Below are 20977 nucleotides of genomic sequence, written 5' to 3' on the forward strand. Positions count from 1 at the left end.
TTGCTGTCTGCTTCTCCAGCAGTCCCTCACTATTCAGGCCCTTAAGTTACAAATGAAGAGAGTCAATTTTGAGCTGAAACAATGTCCAGATTCCCAAACCTTCCTTCGTTTACCATCTTCCTGCTGTTTACAACCACCAGGAATAAGACTGAAGCAGGGGAGTGGAGAAAGGGGACAGGGAACCCCAAGCCCCAATTCCCCCAACTACTGTACCATTCCACAATAAGAACAGTTCCTCCAAGCCTCATTCCGTGAGCACATTTCCTCACTTATTGGATGGTCACACTAATTGTGCAATGCCTAAATATACAAAATGGTGTCAATAATTCAACTCGATACAGAACTGTGTTTATTTGCAAACCATGATATAACAAGACCACACTATGGCATAAGAGACCATGGTATAACAAACCATGATATAACAGAACCATATCGCGATATAACAAAGCATGGTGTAAATGGACCATATCATGATATGACAGGACCATACCATTATATAACAGGACCATACCAATACATAACAGGATCAGTGAATCATCAGTACTTATTTGCATAATTTACTTAAAAAAAACCAGAAAATAAATCTTGCTCTCCATTTCCTGATCTAGATTGAAATCAGGATCCCAAAGGTGGTGCCTGAGAACAATAGCTCTCCCTGATCACTATTCTGCTTCCCACCATGATCACAGCATGATTGCACAAGGCTTACACACCTTTCATGATACACCATCCACTGATAGCAGATCCTGCAATCCACTATCCCAGTCACACTCCATCTCCCCAACTTCTCCTTTGTCTCTTCCTAGATTTATTGCTAGTTTGCCCTTGCAGAGAACCTGTTACAAACACTTGCTCCCAACTGCAGAAGCCTCAATTAATCTTTATTAAATGTCTTCAAAGAGACAGCAACTACCCAACATCAATGTTTACCCTCAATAATTTACACCAAATCTATATTGCACTTTTCCTCATTTTATGTTTTTTGGAGAAAATTTTAAAACAAAAACAAAAAGTGGATAATTCTATCTGATACAATAACATGAAACTGAAATTGATGACTAGTGCTGAATCTAGCTACGTTTTACGCTTAAATGTACAATCTACCTATATTTCAGTACTATGGAAATTCTACGCTGATTATACTAAATTCCTGTGTGAACTTAGACTGTAGTGAAAGCTTGAGGCTGGAAGAATGCAGGAGTGCCAAGTCTGGGCTGGCAGAACATTCAAATGTGATAAATGGATATGTTTGGTCTTATTGCCTAGATGCATTCAGAATAAAATTATGAAATCTTGCAACATCTCAAGAAGAACTAGTTATAAAATGAAGAGGGCCAGCTTTTATTGAAGTATATATTTTGAGGTCAATCAAAATTAGAAAAGCAGATACTTCCACCCCTGAGGCTACTTTCAGAAAAACCTTACATGGTCTTTACCCTTTTTTAACACCACATATTTGGTTTGAAGCAATGCAGCCATCCATGACTTAATACCTTAGTGAGTCCAATCTGGGGAGTAACTGGCTGTTCAGGTATGTGCTGTTCAGTCACATTTCTAATGTGTCTGTAATTCACCCAACACATCTCTGTAAACTTTAATTCCTCCAACCCTTATTAGACTGTCATAGGCATTATATAACATCAAGAATGATTTCAAGGTGTGCATTACACCTTTTGAAAAATGCTTTATTCCTGAATAAGCAACTTACCATTGAAAGAGGAGACCTCTAACGTTTAAAAAGTTGTGTGTGCTATTATAATACAGACTAATGAAAGGGACCCTTTTCAGTTCCCAGAGCAAAGGATTGTGCATCATTCTGCCAATGCACCAATTTGCACGCCATCAGTACACCTATACAACTCTGGTAGCAAAGCTAGCATTGCTGGCAGCAGGAAGTTTTACCAAACAGTGCTGAGTAATACTGCCCAGCTGACAAGGAAGCATTAAACTCTTCCAGCCCACATCGTTTCCCGAAAGTTTTAGTTCCAATTTCTAGCCCATATGCCACTCACAGCCGGTGCCAAAATCAGTGGCCAGTTGCAATTGGTGTCTCTCATCTATACTCAAACACGGTGGGAGGTCAAAGGGTCATGTAACTATGGAGAAGCCCGGTTAATGCACTATGGTACCAATTTGGACCTCAGCTTGTTGAATCAAGCCCACCAGGGCCACACCCCTTTGTGTGTAAACGTGGGCTAGTGTTAATTATCCAGCGATGAGACCTTGAGCCATATTCCCTGTTGATAACAAGGGATAAAATGCGATGTGGTGTGTAACAGAAAGTGCTGCAGCTTTCACCACAACATTTCTCTCTACATTCACCCTTGAACCAGGCTGCACGTCCCTTGTCAATGTCTTTGTATTAATCAGTGTCCTATAGCAATATTATATGTACAAAAAATCTCTCTTGTGGAGAATTTATGCAAAAAACTAGTAGAAAACATTACTATTTTATAAATAAATATACCGTACAAACAAACTACAGATAAAGCTTCCACCTCTCAGATTTTTGAGAGTCCATGTCTTTTATCAGGCAGTGTGTTATTGCTCTTTTTGTGATATGTTCAAAAGGAGCTAGGAACATTCAGTAAGTCCCAGTTCTCTACTCTGATGCATAGATTTGGTCCAAATAAAGGGTGTGGATAAAGTGTCATCGGGCCATTTGGTTCACCTCAATAACACTCTTAGCTAACAGTGTGCAGATTGTGTCCTATATTATTGGATCACTATTGAAGAGAAACTAACTTTACTATTGTGACCCTGGAGAGTTCTTTGTTGTATAAATAACTAAAGAAAGAGCATGAACACTGTTAGAAACTGTACGGCTAAACCAGAGAAACCTTGTGACCAAACAACAAAACTGGAGCAGCATCCTATGGAACAGTTTGTCAATGTAGCCAGCATTCCTGATTAACAAGGGAATCAAAGGTTATAGTAGGTAGACGGGAAAGTAGGGTTGAGGTCGCAATCAGATCAGCCATGATCTTCTCAAACGGCAGAGCAGGCTCGAGGGGCCAAATGGCCTACTCCTGCTCTTAATTCATATGTTCGTATGCATCACCGTATAGCCCCCAGACACCAAATATTGGGGCTTCTTGGTTCATCTGTTACTGTGGATGGAGTTGGTTCCTCTTATCTCTCCTCCCCGACACTGTGCAATTACCCAGAGGCTGGAAAGCGCTTAATGCCACCTCGTCAAGTCAAAAAACGATCTTTACAGACTAACTTCTTACATATTTGGCACAGTGAAAAGAATGCGATTTCTCAGTTTATATACTTTTGGCATGCTAAAAGGCACCAGTGAAAAAATCCACAATAACTCCTGACTATTCTGTTACAAGTAAATAATAAAACAATAGACAGCAATAATAATTAATTTAAAACATCCAAGTCTGCTCAAAGGTCCGGCTTTTGAGTAAATCCGTTGCATATGGCAAATGCAACTTGCCTTAGTCCAGCTGTAAACGATCAGCTCCACTCAGTGTCCTGAGCCCACCATGCGCAGACAGACAACACAACTCCAGTCATCTGAAGGTGGCTTTCCACAAACTCAAACATCTTTATCTTACAGTCTCACTGATATACACTAGCTCAGCAAACCAGCAGTTGAAATATAGCGGCATTTATTCCATTGCAGGCTTGCAGTGTCTGCCTGACAGTTCCGTTAGAAAATGCACATTGCATCTATAAATTAGAAATATTTATATTAAAAAAACCAAAGAAATATTAGTACTTTCTTTCTAAATAATTTGAAGGCACCCAGCCCTTTTGAGAGCATCCGCTGTCTATTATTTGACAGTACCACCAACCATTCGGATTCCGTTCCAGCACCTCCACAGAACTACCCCCTTGGAAACCCATGGTCTCCTCATCTCCCTGATAGTCAGCGATGGTAGCATACACCTCTCTCCCGTTGTTCTGCACAAACTGAGGTTTCTCCTGGATGCACACTGGCTTTGGCCTCACAGCTGACACAGGAATTCCATTTTTTTGGGAAATTCTGCCCATGGCATCTGATTCGATCATTCCACACCTTTCTGAAGGTTTGACCTTTGCTTGGCTGAGAACTGAGGTTGGCGCTGAGTTCAGGCTGTCTGACTCGTCACTTTTCTTCCGTAACCGGACGTTACTGAAGGATGAATTTCGCCTGATGCTCACGGTAGACCTGATATTGTCGGTGCACATCATAGATTCATTCCTCCTCAGTGATACAGCTAGGTTATTACTTTCTTTGCTTGAGGGGGAAACAAACACAGATTGCGGCCTCACAGCCGCCTGTTTCAACCCATTTCTCATTTTTACTGAACCATTTATGCTTCCTCCTAGCCTAGTAAAGCCTCCAGGGGGTTTTGCAGGAATTGGGGGTGTTGTTCTCTTTAAACCAAGGTTGATGTTGTTTAATGCCTGGACCTTCTTGTCTATTTTCTCCATGCTGTTGAGTTGGTTTTCACTGACTGATGTTTCAGACTCCCCAGGACTCTCTGCTGGCCTGCCACTCACATGCTCCAAGAAAAAGACAGGCGCCCATCCCTCGGAGTCTCCAATTCTAATAAACCACCAACCGCTGTCTTGTTTTTCCAGAACCTCCACTAGTATTCCTGCTGGAAAGCTGATTTCATTGTCCTGAACTTTCTCATATTTATCCACCGTTTTGTACTGGTACAGGGATTCTGTTTCCCGCTCACTGAGATTGGCTATGCCCAGTCCTGCTTGGTTGGGTGATGCATTTGTGGAGAGATCCACTGTACTTTTGGTGAAAGAGTCTTCTGAATTTTCAGAGGATGTTAATGAGGTGGTTTCAGCATCATCACTCTTTGCCCCTTTGGAGTTGTGCTTAAGCTGTCCTGTAGGCCTAAGCTGCCGCCTGATGGTGCTGATGTCCATATTCTGTGCTTCTGGTTTCACCAGCAAAGGCTTTGGTCTCACTGAAGGCTTCGGCCTGATTATGGGACTGGGAGCAGCTTTCTGCTCTGTGCGTGCATTCGTTTCAGACACCTCCTTGTCTTTCTTTGGCCCAGCTTTCTGTGCAGTGCAAGCACTGATATCAGAGATGGATTTGGAGTAATTCTCTCCACTCTTTCCAGGATCCTGATCCTTTCTAGCATCAGATTTTTTCTCAGATTTTAATTGAAGGTTTTTTAGAGAGTGCTTTGGGGAAATGTTTTTTGGTAAAGAGCTAGTCTCAGTTACTGACTGTGCAGCAACAAGCTGAGTAACAGTTTCATAAACCCCATTAGATACTAGACTATTGCTGCTGCCTCCTTGATTGCACTCCTTATCACCGGGAGTACATACAAGCTGGTCATCACGCGACAAGCTTTCTGAAGATTCACCCACTTTGAAGCGGGCTTTCCGCAGAGTGGACAGTGGGCATGGTTTGCTTTGCTGCTGGTAGGATTCTGCCTGGTCCTGATCTAATGAATCTTCTTTAACCAGCTCATTAGCAGCAAACTTCACTCCAGTTTGGGGCTCAGGGTCAAAGATTGCAGGAACGTCATACTCTGGTTCCTCGAACTGTTTTTTTTGCTGCATGTATTCGCTCTCGTTTCCTGGACCCGTTTCCTCAGAGTTTGGTTTGTTTTTGGTGGGTGGTGCTGGGGGAGGGATTTTTGGCCGGATTAATGTACTGCTTCTTCTGGACAGGTTTGGCTTTTTCCTCTTGTCAATGTATGAAGATGGTGCCCAACCCTCCTGCTGCCCAATCTGCACGTACCACCAGCCACCTGAATTTTTCTCAATGACCTAAGGATTAAATATGTAAACAATTACCATACAGTGGCAAGGTATAAAGAGCAATGAGACAAAGATAATGCATAAAGCATGGTGCCAGTGCCACAAGGGCATGTATACATCCAGAGAATTTTGTGGCAATTCCTTGCTCACTGAGATGGCTTATTCATGAAAATATTTCTGCAACTACATTACAAAGTGTTCTGAAGGGGCTTAAATACTGTAATTTTGAAACCATATCAGGAATCGAAAAGTCAAAAATTAGAAAAGAAAGATTTAGATTTTTGCCATTACTTAGCAATTACACAGGAGTGAAGTTTGTCTCCCCAGTGGAATTTGAAGGAACAGTATTGCTAATATAACACTGGGGGAAATGGAGGCAGATTCCTCTCTCTGGCATTTGATGCCAGGCACCTAAACAATTCTGTGATAACATTTATTATAAACACATTCAAAAAAAGCACTTTCTGAAAGTTTCTAACAGAAACCGTATTAAAACTACCATCCAAAACAATCCATCTGGGAAAGGCAAGTTCTTTCTGACTTAAAGGTTTAATAGAAAGACAGATTGGCTTCCAATTTTTTTTGCATTTGACTCAGTTGAAGATGGTTAAAAGATGGTGAGTACCTCGGCTTTCTGCCCTCCACGGAAGCTGATGCCATCAGCAATGTGTGTCTGGAATTCTGCAATGGTGTAGTACTCCACTTCGACAGCAGGGGGCTCTGGGGGCTTCGGCAGCTCCAAGCCCTGGACATTGAAATAGATGCTGGTGAAAAGCCACACAATCCTCGAAACACAGCTGGCACTGACACAGCTGGCATCATTAGATCTGACATGGAGCAAACGGAAAAGCAAATTCCAAGCATTTGCCTCGGTTTACTCAGCTGCGCTAATAAATATATTCTCTCTCCCTCCCATTTTTAAAACTTTGTATTTTAGATTTTCAGAAAAGACACCAAATATGAAGTCGTTCTATCGTTAATTTTTTGTTTCCATTGTTGAAGGGCCCCAGCTCATATAACAAGCCATTCCTTAACTAAGAATGCAGCAGGGAACTGTTGACAGACCCCAGCTAAGACTGCTCTTACCTGACACCAACAGAAGCGCCGGTCTGGCCTGCAACTATTTATGTTTACAGCATGAAATGAGGACATTTGGCCCATCCTGTCTTTGCTAGAACAATGCAAATCTACTCCCACTGCCCCATGCTCCCCATAGTCCTGTATCATCCTGTTTCAAATATTTCCCCAATTTCTCCCTAAAAGCAATGGTCTCTGCCTCAACCACTCCCTGTGGCAAACCATTCCACGTTCCAACAACCTTCTGTGTAAAGAAATTTCTCCTGACCTCTCTCCTCACCCTCTTAGTGGCAATTTTAAACTGATCGCTCTTTGTCACTGACTCCCCAACCAGAGGAAATGGTCTTTTCCTACTCTCTCTCTTTCAAAACCGTTCATAATTTTAAAAACCTCAATTAAATCACTCAGCCTTCTCTGCCCCAGTGTAAACAGTTCAAGTATTTCAAGTTGCTCCACATAACCATAGATTCGCATCCCTGCATCATCCTGGTGAATCTATGCTGTATGCTCTCTATGATTTTAATGTCCTTTCTATAATGAATTGTCTAAACCTGCACAGTAGTTGGACCTGTGGTCTAACCATGTCTTTGTACAAATTCATCACTTCCCTGTATCCCTATTTATAAAACCAAAAATTCAATTGGCCTTTTTTTATAGCTTTATCTGCCTGCACTCACACTTTAAGGGAATGATGTATTGGACAGCCTAAGGCCCTCTGTTCACAACCTTCAATCTCTTTCTATGGAATATATACTCTCAATTTGTTCTCATGCTTCTCCACAATAAATTGTATCTGCTAACCTGTCTATGGCTTCTGAAGGAAACAGAGGCTTAGAGTTAATGGGTGTTGCTCAGATTAGAGATGGGTTGGAAATGTAAGAGGTGTATCCCAGGGTCAGTGCGGTTTTGTTCTTGGTTTATAGAGATAATTTGGACTTGGGCACGGAGACCATATCAAATTTGCTGATGGCACTGAAATAGGGGTTTTAGCAAACAGTGAGGGGGACTGGAGAAGATATCAGGAGGTGTTGATAGTAAGCAGTTTTTTATTGTAATATAGAGTGACAGATGGGCGAGGTACTTGTGAAGGAACATCCATATAGGAAGAGCCCCAAGATGCCAATGAGTGTCGGGGTCTCCTTGTTTCTTTGTTGGTTTGAACAGAATGGAATGGCTGGAGCTCTGGAGCAGGTTCCCCAGTAAATCCTGACAGTGAAGTGAGCTGGCATAAAGAGTACAATAAAAACCAAATAAAATGGTGCCAAGTGAAAGTGAGCTGGTGTAAAGTACAACTCGTCCCAAGCCAAGCCAAGCGTAACAAAGGTGAGCAGGTATAGAGCATAAACTGAACTAATCCAAGTAAAAGTGAGCAGCTATAGAGTTCAAACTAAACTAATCCAAAAGGTGAGCAGGCGTATGGTGCAAACTGGAGCAAACAGTGCCCGTACAGGGCACAAACTGAGCCAAACCATAGTGAACAAGTCATAGAATAGAATCATAGAAATTTACGGCATAGAAGGAGGCCATTTGGCCCATCATGTCCGTGCTGGCCGGAAAAGAGCCATCCAGCCTAATCCCACTTTCCAGCTCTTGGTCCGTAGCTTTGTAGGTTACAGCACTTCAGGTGTACATCCAAGTACTTTTTAGATGCAATGAGGGTTTCTGCCTCTATCATCCTTCCAGGCAGTGAGTTCCAGACCCCCACCACCCTCTGGGTGTAAAACAATTTCTTCAGCTCCCCTTTAATCCTTCTACCAATTACTTTAAATCTATGCCCCCTGGTTATCTTGGGGCTCTTCCTATATGGATGTTCCTTCACAAGTACCTCGCCCATCTGTCACTCTATATTACAATAAAAAACTGCTTACTATCAACACCTCCTGATATCTTCTCCAGTCCCCCTCACTGTTTGCTAAAACCCCTATTTCAGTGCCATCAGCAAATTTGATATGGTCTCCGTGCCCAAGTCCAAATTATCTCTATAAACCAAGAACAAAACCGCACTGACCCTGGGATACACCTCTTACATTTCCAACCCATCTCTAATCTGAGCAACACCCATTAACTCTAAGCCTCTGTTTCCTTCAGAAGCCATAGACAGGTTCACTCTATCTAGGCCCCTCATAATTTTATACACCTCAATCAAATCTCCCCTCAGCCTCCTCTGTTCCAAGGAAAACAACCCCAGCCTATCCAATCTTTCCTCATAGCTAAAATTCTCCAGTCCTGGCAACATCCTTGTAAATCTCCTCTGCACCCTCTCTAGTGCAATTATATCTTTCCTGTTATGTGGTGACCAGAACTGTACGCAGTACTCAAGCTGTGGCCTAACTAGTGTTTTATACAGTTCCAGCATAACCCCCCGGCTCTTATATTCTATGTCTCGGCTAATAAAGGAAAGTATTCCATATGTCTTTTTAATCACCTTATCCACCTGTCCTGCTACCTTCAGGGATCTGTGGACACGCACTCCAAGGTCCCTCTCTTCCTCTACACCTCTCAGTATCCTCCCATTTATTGTGTATTCCCTTACCTTGTTTGTCCTCCCCAAATGCATTACCTCACACTTCTCCAGATTGAATTCCATTTGCCACTTTTCTGCCCAGCTGACCAGTCATAGAATCATAGAATCATAGAAGTTTACAACATGGAAACAGGCCCTTCGGCCCAACATGTCCATGTCGCCCAGTTTATACCACTAAGCTAGTCCCAATTGCCTGCACTTGGCCCATATCCCTCTATACCCATCTTACCCATGTAACTGTCCAAATGCTTTTTAAAAGACAAAATTGTACCCGCCTCTACTACTGCCTCTGGCAGCTCGTTCCAGACACTCACCACCCTTTGAGTGAAAAAATTGCCCCTCTGGACCCTTTTGTATCTCTCCCCTCTCACCTTAAATCTATGCCCCCTCGTTATAGACTCCCCTACCTTTGGGAAAAGATTTTGACTATCTACCTTATCTATGCCCCTCATTATTTTATAGACTTCTATAAGATTATCCCTAAACCTCCTACTCTCCAGGGAAAAAAGTCTCAGTCTATCCAACCTCTCCCTATAAGTCAAACCATCAAATCCCGGAAGCATCCTAGTAAATCTTTTCTGCACTCTTTCTAGTTTAATAATATCCTTTCTATAATAGGGTGACCAGAACTGTACACAGTATTCCAAGTGTGGCCTTACTAATGTCTTGTACAACTTCAACAAGACATCCCAACTCCTGTATTCAATGTTCTGACCAATGAAACCAAGCAAGCTGAATGCCTTCTTCACCACCCTATCCACCTGTGACTCCACTTTCAAGGAGCTATGAACCTGTACTCCTAGATCTCTTTGTTCTATAACTCTCCCCAACGCCCTACCATTAACGGAGTAGGTCCTGGCCCGATTCGATCTACCAAAATGCATCACCTCACATTTATCTAAATTAAACTCCATCTGCCATTCATCGGCCCACTGGCCCAATTTATCAAGATCCCGTTGCAATCCTAGATAACCAATCTTGGTGTCATCTGCAAACTTACTAACCATTCCTCCTAAATTCTCATCCAAATCATTAATATAAATAACAAATAACAGCGGACCCAGCACCGATCCCTGAGGCACACCGCTGGTCACAGGCCTCCAGTTTGAAACACAACCCTCTACAACCACCCTCTGTCTTCTGTCGTCAAGCCAATTTTGTATCCAATTGGCTACCTCACCTTGGATCCCGTGAGATTTAACCTTATGTAACAACCTACCATGCGGTACCTTGTCAAAGGCTTTGCTAAAGTCCATGTAGACCACGTCTACTGCACAGCCCTCATCTATCTTCTTGGTTACCCCTTCAAAAAACTCAATCAAATTCGTGAGACATGATTTTCCTCTCACAAAACCATGCTGACTGTTCCTAATCAGTCCCTGCCTCTCCAAATGCCTCCATTGATATTCTCCTGCAGTCTACAGCTTTCCTCCTCACTATCAACCACATGGCCACTTTTTGTACCATCTGCAAACTTCTTAATCATGCTCCTTACATTTAAGTCTAAATCACTGATATATACCATAAAAAGCAAGGGACCCAGTACTGAGCCCTGAGGAACCCCACTGGAACCAGCCTTCCAGTTACAAAAACACCTGTCGACCAATATCCTTTGCTTCCTGCCACTGAGCCAATTTTGGATGCAACTTGCCACTTTCCCTTGGATCCCATGGGCTTTTACTTTTTTGACCAGTCTGCCATGTGGGACCTTGTCAAAAGCCTTGCTAAAATCCATGTAGACTACATCAATGAAGTTAGTCAGACACGACCTTCCTGTAACAAATCCATGCTGACAGTCCTTGATTACTCCGTGCCTTTCTAAATGACGGTATATCCTGTCCCTCAGAATTGTTTCCAATAATTTGCCCACCACTGAGGTTAGGCTGACTGGCCTGTCATTACCCGGTCTATCCCTTTTTCCCTTTTTAAACAACGGGTATTGTGTATTGCGTGCAACCCAAACCAAGCAAAACTGAGCCAGTTTGGAGCACAACCCAGGCCAAGCAGAAGTGAACCGGTACAGAGTGAATTCTAAACTAAGTGAAATCAAGTCAGTACAGAATGCAACCTAATCCAAACCAAACAAAAGTGAGCTAAGTAAAGCAACCCAAACCAAGCCTTTAAAAATGAAGCTGTACAGTGCAAATCGAATCAAACCAAGTAAAAGTGAGCTGAGGTACTGCAAATAGAACTAAACTGAGCAAAAAAGTTCCCACACTGCACCCCTACACACTGATACTGACAATGTGACAGGAAACAGAATCCATACGTACCAGGCTGGCTTCTCTGCGTGGCGGTGGCTTCTGCCGTAGGTTTGGTGAACCTACGGAAAAATAAAACAATTTCTGTACTGATTGAAGAAGCACAATGAGGCAGTTTGGGGGCTTCTTCAGATGATGTTGTCTGATTACATTGGATGCTTAGCCAAAATACTGAATGGAAGTGATATGCTTTGATGGATAGAAGAAAATATTAACAAGGGCTGAACATTGGGTGATGTCTGCACTCTTTATTAGCTGGTTCCATAGTGGCACTAGAAGGAGCTGTGAACACTCCTTCATTTTTGCAGCTGGAATCGAGTGTGCTTAGCTCAAGAGAGCCGCCTAAGCCTCCAATATGGCCGAAGTGCGCCGCCTGACATATTGGTAAAGGCCAAAAATAAACGTCAGTGCCCACGCCTGAAACAGGCATTATACAAATAAGGCCTGTTTCAGGCCCCACTGCGAGATTGGTTTGCTGAGGCATCCAGCGCCAGGCCTACATGCAGCCAACAGGTAAGTTTTAAAAATATACTTGCCCAAATTTGGAGCGGGGAGGAGCAAGAGTGCTCCCGACCCAACATTCAAAGCCCATGGTCCGCTTAACGATTTATAAAGTGACAGGATTACTTCACTATTTTGGCTCAATATTGACCTTTTAACACATCCCAACATCTAATTTGCTTTACTCACTGTCACCGAACATTGTTGTGATAGCTTCAGTTTATTGTCAATCAGGACCCCTAGATCTCTTTCATTTTCCATGCACATTATTTTCTTTCCCGTTAAGTAATAGTCTCTTCCTGGATTTTTTGTCCCCACGTGAAGCACTTTGCATTTCTCCACATTGAATTTCATCTGCCACCTGTTTGCCTAATTCCCAAGTATATTCAAATCCTCCTGTAGCTTATCCTGTTCAGTTTTGGAGTCTACCGCCTTCATTAGCTTTGTACCATCTGCAAAGTTAGCCACTCTGCTTGTGACTCCTAGCTTCAGATCATTTAGAAATATATTAAACAAAAGAGGTCCCAAAACAGACCCCTGCGGGACCCCAGTGGTAACATTCTCCCAGGCTGATGACAATATCTGTACCACCGTCGCTGGGTCAATATCCTAGATCCCACTACCTAACAGCACGGACTGCAGTGGTTCAATAAGAAGGCCCACCGCCACCTTCTCAGGGGCAACTAGGGATGGACCATAAATGCCCACTTCTAGTGCCAGTATGGATCCAGCTAATTGCTAGTGATGCCCACATCACAAGAATTAATTTAAAAAAAACACCCTCTGGGTTCTATTGGTCAACCAATTACGTATCCATTGTAAAACATTTCCACTGATTGCCGCTTTCATTATTTCCAGTACCAGCATTTCCAGAGGAGCTGTGCAGAGAGAGGGAGAGAGAGCGAAGCACACAGCGTCATGCGATACATTCCAGTAGTTGACGTACAAAGTAAGGGTTCTCTGTTACTACTCCTTGGTCATGTTATTATTTACCTAGATATTGGACAAGAAAAGATGCACTCTGGATCATGTGAGATCCATTTACAAAGGTGAGTAGTCAGCTAAACCTGAGAAAATGGACGTGTAATTGGCAAATGAATTTCAATATAGATAAGTGTGAGGTGATACATTTTGGTAGAAAGAATAAGGAGGCCACGTACTCCTTGTGAAAATAAGAGTCGAAGGTAGAGGGGCAGAGGGATCTGGGGTACAGATACACAAATTAATAAAAGTAGCGATGCAGGTTAATAAGGCCATAAAAAAAGCAAACAAAGCACTGGGGCACTTCTAGAGGGATAGAATTGAAAAGCAGAGAAGTTATGATGAACTTGTATAGAACCTCAGTTAGACCACACTTGGAGTAGTGTGAACAGTTCTGGTCTTCATATTATAAAAAGGATACAGAGACACTGGAGAAGGGTCAAAAAAGATTTACTAGGATGATACCAGAACTGAGCGGTTATACATATCAGGAAAGGTTGAACAGGCTGGGGCTAGAAGACTGAGGGGTGACCTGATAGAGGCCTTTAAGATTATGAAAGGGTTTAATAGGGTAGACATAGAGAAGATGTTTTCATTTGCAGGGCAGACCAGAACTAGAGGCCATAAATATAAGATAGTCACTAATAAATCCACTAGGGAATTCAGGAGAAACTTCTTTGCCCAGAGAGTGGTGAGAATGTGGAACTAGCTACCACAAGGAGTAGTTGAGGCGACTAGCATTTAAGGGGAAGCTCGATAAACACATGAGGGAGAAAGGAATAGAAGGATGTGTTGATGGGGTTAGATGAAGAAGAGTGGGAGGAGGCTCATGTGGAGCATAAATACTGGCATGGACCTGTTGGGCTGAATGGCCTGTTTTTTGCTGTATACTCTATGTAATTCTAGTATAATAAACCAAAAATGTAACACAAGGCAGGGACCCAATGTAAATGTCCATGTGCTCCACCCTTGTGGAGGTAACCTGTAAAACACGCAGCATTGACCCCTTTTTGCAACATACCTTCATTCCTTGGAAGGTACAAGTTACACCTGCAGTGGTGAATAATACTAACATGCACATAGCTCTTCAAAAGTCACCCGCAAGAGTAATGGGAAGCGGGGATGGGGGGGGTGGAGAACACCATGCAAGCAAATAGGCTGGTACAGGGAGGGAGGTGGCCAGGGTACAGGGGTGTTGTTTGTGGCTGCTCAGGCATAAATGGGATTTGTATACAGGCCAAGGCTGCACACAACCACCAGAAGAGAACCAGGATGCGCCAGCCGCGCTGAAGCAGCTGTCTGAGTTTGCGAAGAGAGCCCTCATTCTTTTTGGTTTAAGTGAGGATGTGTTTGGAGGTTTGAGGCTACCATGCAGCAAGTATTCTCCCTACACTGACTCCTTTCTTAATCCTCACAGCAGCGGCTACATTTACTTGAGCACAGAGGTTGGGAAAGACAGAGAGTGAACTTCTAACCGAATAAATTGCTAACAGAGTGAGGACATTCAACTGGGAATTTGGTGATTGTGGGAATTAGGTGCAGAGGGGGAAGGAAGGAAGTGCTAAATGATTTAAAACAAGGGACTATAAACGAATCTATCAATTTTTTAAACTTAAATTAAAAAAAATACATAAAATAAAAAAAGACTAAGCAATTACTAATTATTTTGAAATCAAGCTAAATCTATTTACTAAATATAATCTAGATCTCAACTGATTCTATTAATCTTAGAAATAAACTACTGATAAATAAATAAATAAAAATCTAGAAATGGCAGTATAGGCTGTGTCGGGACTGTTTTATGTGGGAGTTTGTGGACAGCGAGACTGTCCCAGATTGCCACATCTGCAGTAAATGTCTCTGGCTTGAGACACTCTGACTCAGAATTTTTGAGTTGGAGTGCAAGTTAGAGACAGTCCAACACATAAGGGAGGGGCTGGTAGAGAGGAAGTTCTGCAGACATTGGTCCTATCCAACAGGTACAAGGTACTTGATACCTGTGAGGATAAGGATGCCCAGAATGCTAACCATGGCACCGTGGAGCATGAGGCAGTCCAAGGACTGGGGGGGGGGGTGGATCGGAATAGAGAAGTTGCAGTCATAGGGGATTCTATAATCAGGGGGCTAGATAGCTTCCTTTGCAGTTGCAACTGAGAGTCCAGGAAATGTGTTGCCCACCTGGTGCAAAGTAAAGGACATCTCGGAGCAACTGGAGAGGAACTTGGATAGGGAGGGGGGGACGATCCAGTTGTGTCGTGGTCCATGTCGGCACCACTGACATAAGGAAGAACAAGAAGGAGGTCCTGTTAAAGGAATATCAGGAGCTAGGAACTAAATTAAAAAGCAGGACCTCATGGATGGTAATCTCAGGATTACTACCCAAGCCATGCGCTAATTGCCAGAGGGATAGGCAGATCAAAAAGGTGAATGCCTGGCTGAAAGAGTGGTGTGGGAAGGAGGGGTTCCATTTCATGGGACACGGGCACCAGTACTGGGACAGGAAGGAGCTATACCGCTGGGACAGGCTCTACCTGAACAGGAATGAGACCAGAGTCCTAGCGGAAAGGATAAATAGGGCGGGGCATAAGGCTTTAAGCTAGCAAGATGTGGGGAGAGATCTGGTAGCAATAACAAAAGCCGAAAGATAAAAGAAAGAAGACATGAGTGTAAAGGTCAGAGCAGGGTAAGGAATAAAGAAAACATAAACGGTCAAGGAACAAATGCAGTTATAAAACAGAAGTATAAAACGACTGTTAAAAATAAAGTAAAAGGAACAACTATTAAAGATGAATTAAACTGCCTGTACAGCAATGTATCCCTCAGATAATGAAGCAGCCCATGCCCAAATGCAGCAAGACCTAGACAACATCCAGGCTTGGGCTCATAAGTGGCAAGTAACATTCGTGCCAGACAAGTGCCAGGCAATGACCATCTCCAACAAGAGAGTCTAACCACCTCCCCTTGACATTCAACGGCATTACCATCGCCGAATCCCCCACCGTCAACATCCTGGGGGTCTTAACTGGACCAGCCACATAAATATTGTGGCCACAAGAGCAGGTCAGAGGCTGGGTATTCTGTGGTGAGTGACTCACCCCCTGACTCCTCAAAGCCTTTCCACCATCTACAAGGCACAAATCTTCCAAAGGGCAGCAGGTACATGGGAACAACATCACCTGCACATTCCCCTCCAAGTCACACACCATCCCGACTTGGAAATATATCGTCGTTCCTTCATCGTCGCTGGGTCAAAATCCTGGAACTCCCTTCCTAACAGCACTGTGGGAGAACCTTCACCACACGGACTGCAGCGGTTCAAGAAGGCGGCTCACCACCACCTTCTCAAGGGCAATTAGGGATGGGCAATAAATGCCGGCCTCGCCAGCGACTCCCACATCCCATGAACGAATAAAAAATTACATAGGAACATAAGAAACAGGAACAGGAGTAGGCCATACGGCCCCCCACCAAGCCTGCTCTGCCATTCAATAAGATCATAGCTGATCTTCTACCTCTACTCCACTTTTCCGCCCGATCCGCATATCTCTTGATTCCCAGTGTCCAAAATAAAACGGGGGAACTGGAGGCAATAAGCCGTAGCGAGGAACCGGATGTAGTAGGAATAACTGAAACATGGCTACATAAATAGCAGGGCTGGCAACTAAATATTGCAGGTTATAACATAATCAGAAAGGATAGGGAAAGAAGAAGGAGGGATGGAGTAGCTGTACTAATTAGAAATAACATAATGGCAGTAGAAAAAAGGGACATAAATAATAGAAGGCTGGAAACAGAATCCATATGGATTGAAATAAAAGATAAGGGATTGATCACGCTAACAGGGGTATAATACAGACCACCTAAAATTGCAAAAGAGGCGGAGGAAGAAATATGTAAAAAAATCTGTGAAATAAGTAAAGGACGTAGAATAATAATCATGGGAGATTTTAACTACCCCCAAATAAACCAGCAAGAAGAGGTAGTTAAGGGGTACAGGGAATGGAATTTTTACAACGTGTGCAGGACTCCTTTCTTACCCAGAATGTAAAAAGCCCAATAATAGAGGAAGCACTGCTGGATCTAGGAATGGCAAATGAACCAGAGCAAATAAGAGAAGTAAGCGTACGGAAACATCCAGGCAATAGCGATCACAACATAATAAGGTTTAAGATAAAGACTGAAGTCATAAGAAAGACAAAGACCTAAGTAATAGATTTGAAAAAAGTTGATTTTAAGGGGATTAGAATGGAACGAGGGAAAATAAACTGGAAAAATTTACTGGCAAACAAAGAAATAGAACAGCAGTGGGAAACATTTAAAACGGTGATCAATAGAATCCAGGAGAAATATATCCCACTATAAAGGAAGAGCAAACGAGCCAGTAATGATACACCATGGATGAATAAAGAAATAAGAGCAAAACTGAAATTAAGGAAAAGGCATACACTAAATACAGACAACAAAGGAGAGTATGACAAAAGGGAATACAAAAAGGTTAGGAAAGAAGTAAAAAAAATAGGAAGACAAAGAGAAACTACGAAATTAAATTATCAAGAAATATAAAAAGAAACAGTAAAGTATTTCACAGACACATAAATAACAAATATGGAATACTCTCCACTTGCCTGGATGAGTGCAGCTCCAACAACACTCAAGAAGATCGACACCATCCAGGACAAAGCAGCCCGCTTGATTGGCACCCCATCCACCACCGGCGCACTGTGGCTGCAGTGTGTACCATCCATAGGATGCACTGCAGCAGCTCGCCAAGGCTTCTTCAACAGCACCTCCCAAACCCGCCACCTCTACCACCTAGAAGGACAAGGGCAGCAGGCACATAGGAACAACACCACCTGCACGTTCCCCTCCAAGTCACACACCATCCCGACTTGAAAATATATCGCCGTTCCTTCATAGTCACTGGGTCAAAATCCTGGAACTCCCTTCCTAACAGCACTGTGGGAGAACCTTCACCACACGGACTACAGCGGTTCAAGAAGGCGGCTCACCACCACCTTCTCAAGGGCAATAAATGCTGGCCTTGCCAGCGACGCCCACATCCCATGAACCAATAAAAAAAAACAAAAAAAAAAAATCGGGTAGGATAGGCCCACTAAGGGATACACATGATAAACTCACAGGTGATGACAGCGAAATGGCAGAAATATGAAATAATTACTTTGCCTCTATATTTACCAGGGAGACTAACAAGGTGGGCATTACCATAAGACCAGAAGAGATAGGAGCAGGAGTAGGCCATTCGGCCCCTTGAGCCTGCTCCGCCATTTAATAAGATCATGGCTGATCTGATTTTTACCTCAACTCCACTTTCCCGCCCTTTCCCCATATCCTTTGACTCCCTTGCTGATCAAAAATTTGTCGAACTCAGCCTTGATTATTCAAGACTCAGCCTCCACAGCTTTTTGGGGTAAAGAATTCCAAAGATTCACGATCCTCTGGGAGAAGAAATTCCTCCTCATTTCCGTCTTAAACGGGCGGCCCATTATTCTGAGACTATGTCCCCTAGTTTTAGATTCCCCATGAGGGGTAACATCCTCTCAGCATCTACCCTATCGAGTCCCCTCAGAATCTTGTATGTTTCAATAAGATCTCCTCTCATTCTTCTAAACTCTAATGAGTATAAACCCAACCTGTTCAATCTTTCCTCATAAGACAACCCTTCCATACCCAGAATCAACCTAGTGAACCTTCTCTGAACTGCATCCAATGCAAGTATGTCCTTCCTTAAATAAGGGCACCAGAACTGTACGCAGTACTCCAGGTGTGGTCTCACCAGCACCCTGTACAGTTGTAGCATGACTTCCCTGCTTTTATACTCCATCCCCCTAGAAATAAAGGCCAATATTCTGTTTGCCTTCCGGATTACCTGCTGCACCTGTATGTTGACTTTTTGTGTTTCATGTACGAGGACACCCAGATCCCTCTGTACTGCAGCATTTTGTAGTATTTCTCCATTCAAATAATATTTTGCTTTTTTATTTTTCCTCCCAAAGTGGATGACTTCACATTTTCCCACATTATATTCCATCTGCCAATTTTTTGCCCATTCGCTTAACCTGTCAATATCCCTTTGCAGACACTTTGTGTCCTCATCGCAACTTGCTTTTCCACCTATCTTTGTATCATCAGCAAATTTGGCCACAAGACACTCTGTTCCTTCATCCAAGTCATTGATATATATTGTAAATAGTTGAGGCCCCAGCACTGAGCCCCGCGGCACCCCACTAGTTACAGATTGCCATTTTGAAAATGACCCTTTTATCCCGACTCTTTGTTTTCTGTTAGTTAGCCAATCCTCTATCCATGCCAGTAAATTACCCCCAACACCGTGAGCTCTTATCTTGTGCAGTAATCTTTTATGTGGCACCTTATCGAATGCCTTTTGGAAATCCAAATATACTGCATCCATTGGTTCCCCTTTATCCACCCTGCCCGTTACTTCCTCAAAGAACTTTAATAAATTTGTCAGACATGATTTCCCCTTCATAAAACCATGTTGACTCTCCTTGATTGTATTATGAGTCTCCAAATGTCCTGCTACTACTTCCTTAATAATCGATTCTCGCATTTTCCCAATGACAGATGTTAGGCTAACTGGTCTATAGTTACCTGCTTTCTGTCTCACTCCCTTCTTGAATAGGAGTGTTACGTTTGCGGTTTTCCAATCCACTGGGACCTTTCCAGAATCTAGTGAATTCTGGAAGATTACAACCAGTGCATCCACTATCTCTGTAGCCACTTCCTTTAAGACCCTCGGATGCAAGCCATCAGGTCCAGGGGACTTGTCAGCCTTTAGACCCATTCGTTTACCGAGTACTTTTTCTCTAGTGATAGTGATTGTTTTTAGTTCCTCCCTCCCCTTTGCCCCTTGATTTTCTACTATTATTGGTATATTATTAGTGTCTTCTACTGTGAAGACAGTTACAAAATATCTGTTCAATTCCTCTGCCATTTCCTTGTTTTCCATTATTATTTCTCCAGTCTCATCCTCTAAGGGACCAATGTTTACTTTAGCTACCCTCTTCCTTTTTATATATTTGTAGAAGCTTTTACTGTCAGTTTTTATATTTCTTGCTAGTTTACTCTCATAATTTATTTTCTCCCTCTTTATTATTCTTTTAGTCATCCTTTGCTGGTTTTTAAAGTTTTCCCAATCTTCGGGCTTACCAGTAATCTTTGCCATGTTGTGTGCTTTTTCTTTTAACCTGATACCATCCTTGACTTCCTTAGTTAGTCATGGTCGGTTCACCCCTTTGGTGGAGTCTTTCCTCCTCACAGGGATATATTTTTGTTGCAAGTCATAAAATATCTTTTTAAATGTTTGCCACTGCTTATCCACCATTATACCATCTAATCTGTTTACCCAGTCCACTTGAGCCAATTCCGCCCTCATTCCTGTATAATTGCCCTTATTTAAGTTTAATACAGTAGTTTCAGACCCAAGATCCTCGCTCTCAAACTGGATGTGAAATTCATCATGTTATGATCACTGCTTCCCAAGGGATCCTTTACTTTGAGATCATTAATTAATCCTATTTCGTTACCCAAAAAACAGATCCAAAATGGCCTGTTCCCTGGTTGGTTCCCCGACGTATTGGTCTAAGAAACAGTCCCTAATACACTCTATGAACTCCTCCTCAGGGCTATTTTTGCCAATTTGATTTGTGCAATCTATGTGAAAGTTAAAATCGCCCGTAATTATTGCATTACCTTTTTACAAGCCCCCCTTATTTCCTGATTTATATTTTGCCCTACAGTGTAGCTACTGTTAGGGGGCCTATATACTACTCCCACCAGTGATTTATTTCCCTTGCTATTTCTTACGTCCACCCAAATTGATTCGACATCTTGATCTTCTGAGCGAAGATCATTTCTCACT

At 42.8% G+C, this 20977-nt stretch overlaps 1 protein-coding gene across 2 annotated transcripts in view; it reads right to left on the reverse strand.

The window, feature by feature from the left end:
* Positions 1–326: 326 nt before the first annotated feature.
* The window catches only part of sh3pxd2aa (SH3 and PX domains 2Aa), a 594706-nt gene continuing 574055 nt past the window's right edge, over positions 327–20977 (reverse strand). For both annotated transcript variants that reach the window (XM_068001935.1, XM_068001933.1), the window contains 3 exons: positions 11608–11657; positions 6359–6478; positions 327–5742 (listed from right to left, as the gene is read on the reverse strand). In XM_068001935.1, coding sequence (XP_067858036.1) covers positions 3727–5742; positions 6359–6478; positions 11608–11657 — 2186 coding nt within the window. In that variant the 3' untranslated portion in view covers positions 327–3726. The remainder of the gene's footprint in view (positions 5743–6358; positions 6479–11607; positions 11658–20977) is intronic.

This window comes from Heptranchias perlo, chromosome 21, assembly GCF_035084215.1.
Source record: "Heptranchias perlo isolate sHepPer1 chromosome 21, sHepPer1.hap1, whole genome shotgun sequence".
Lineage (NCBI taxonomy): Eukaryota > Metazoa > Chordata > Chondrichthyes > Hexanchiformes > Hexanchidae > Heptranchias > Heptranchias perlo.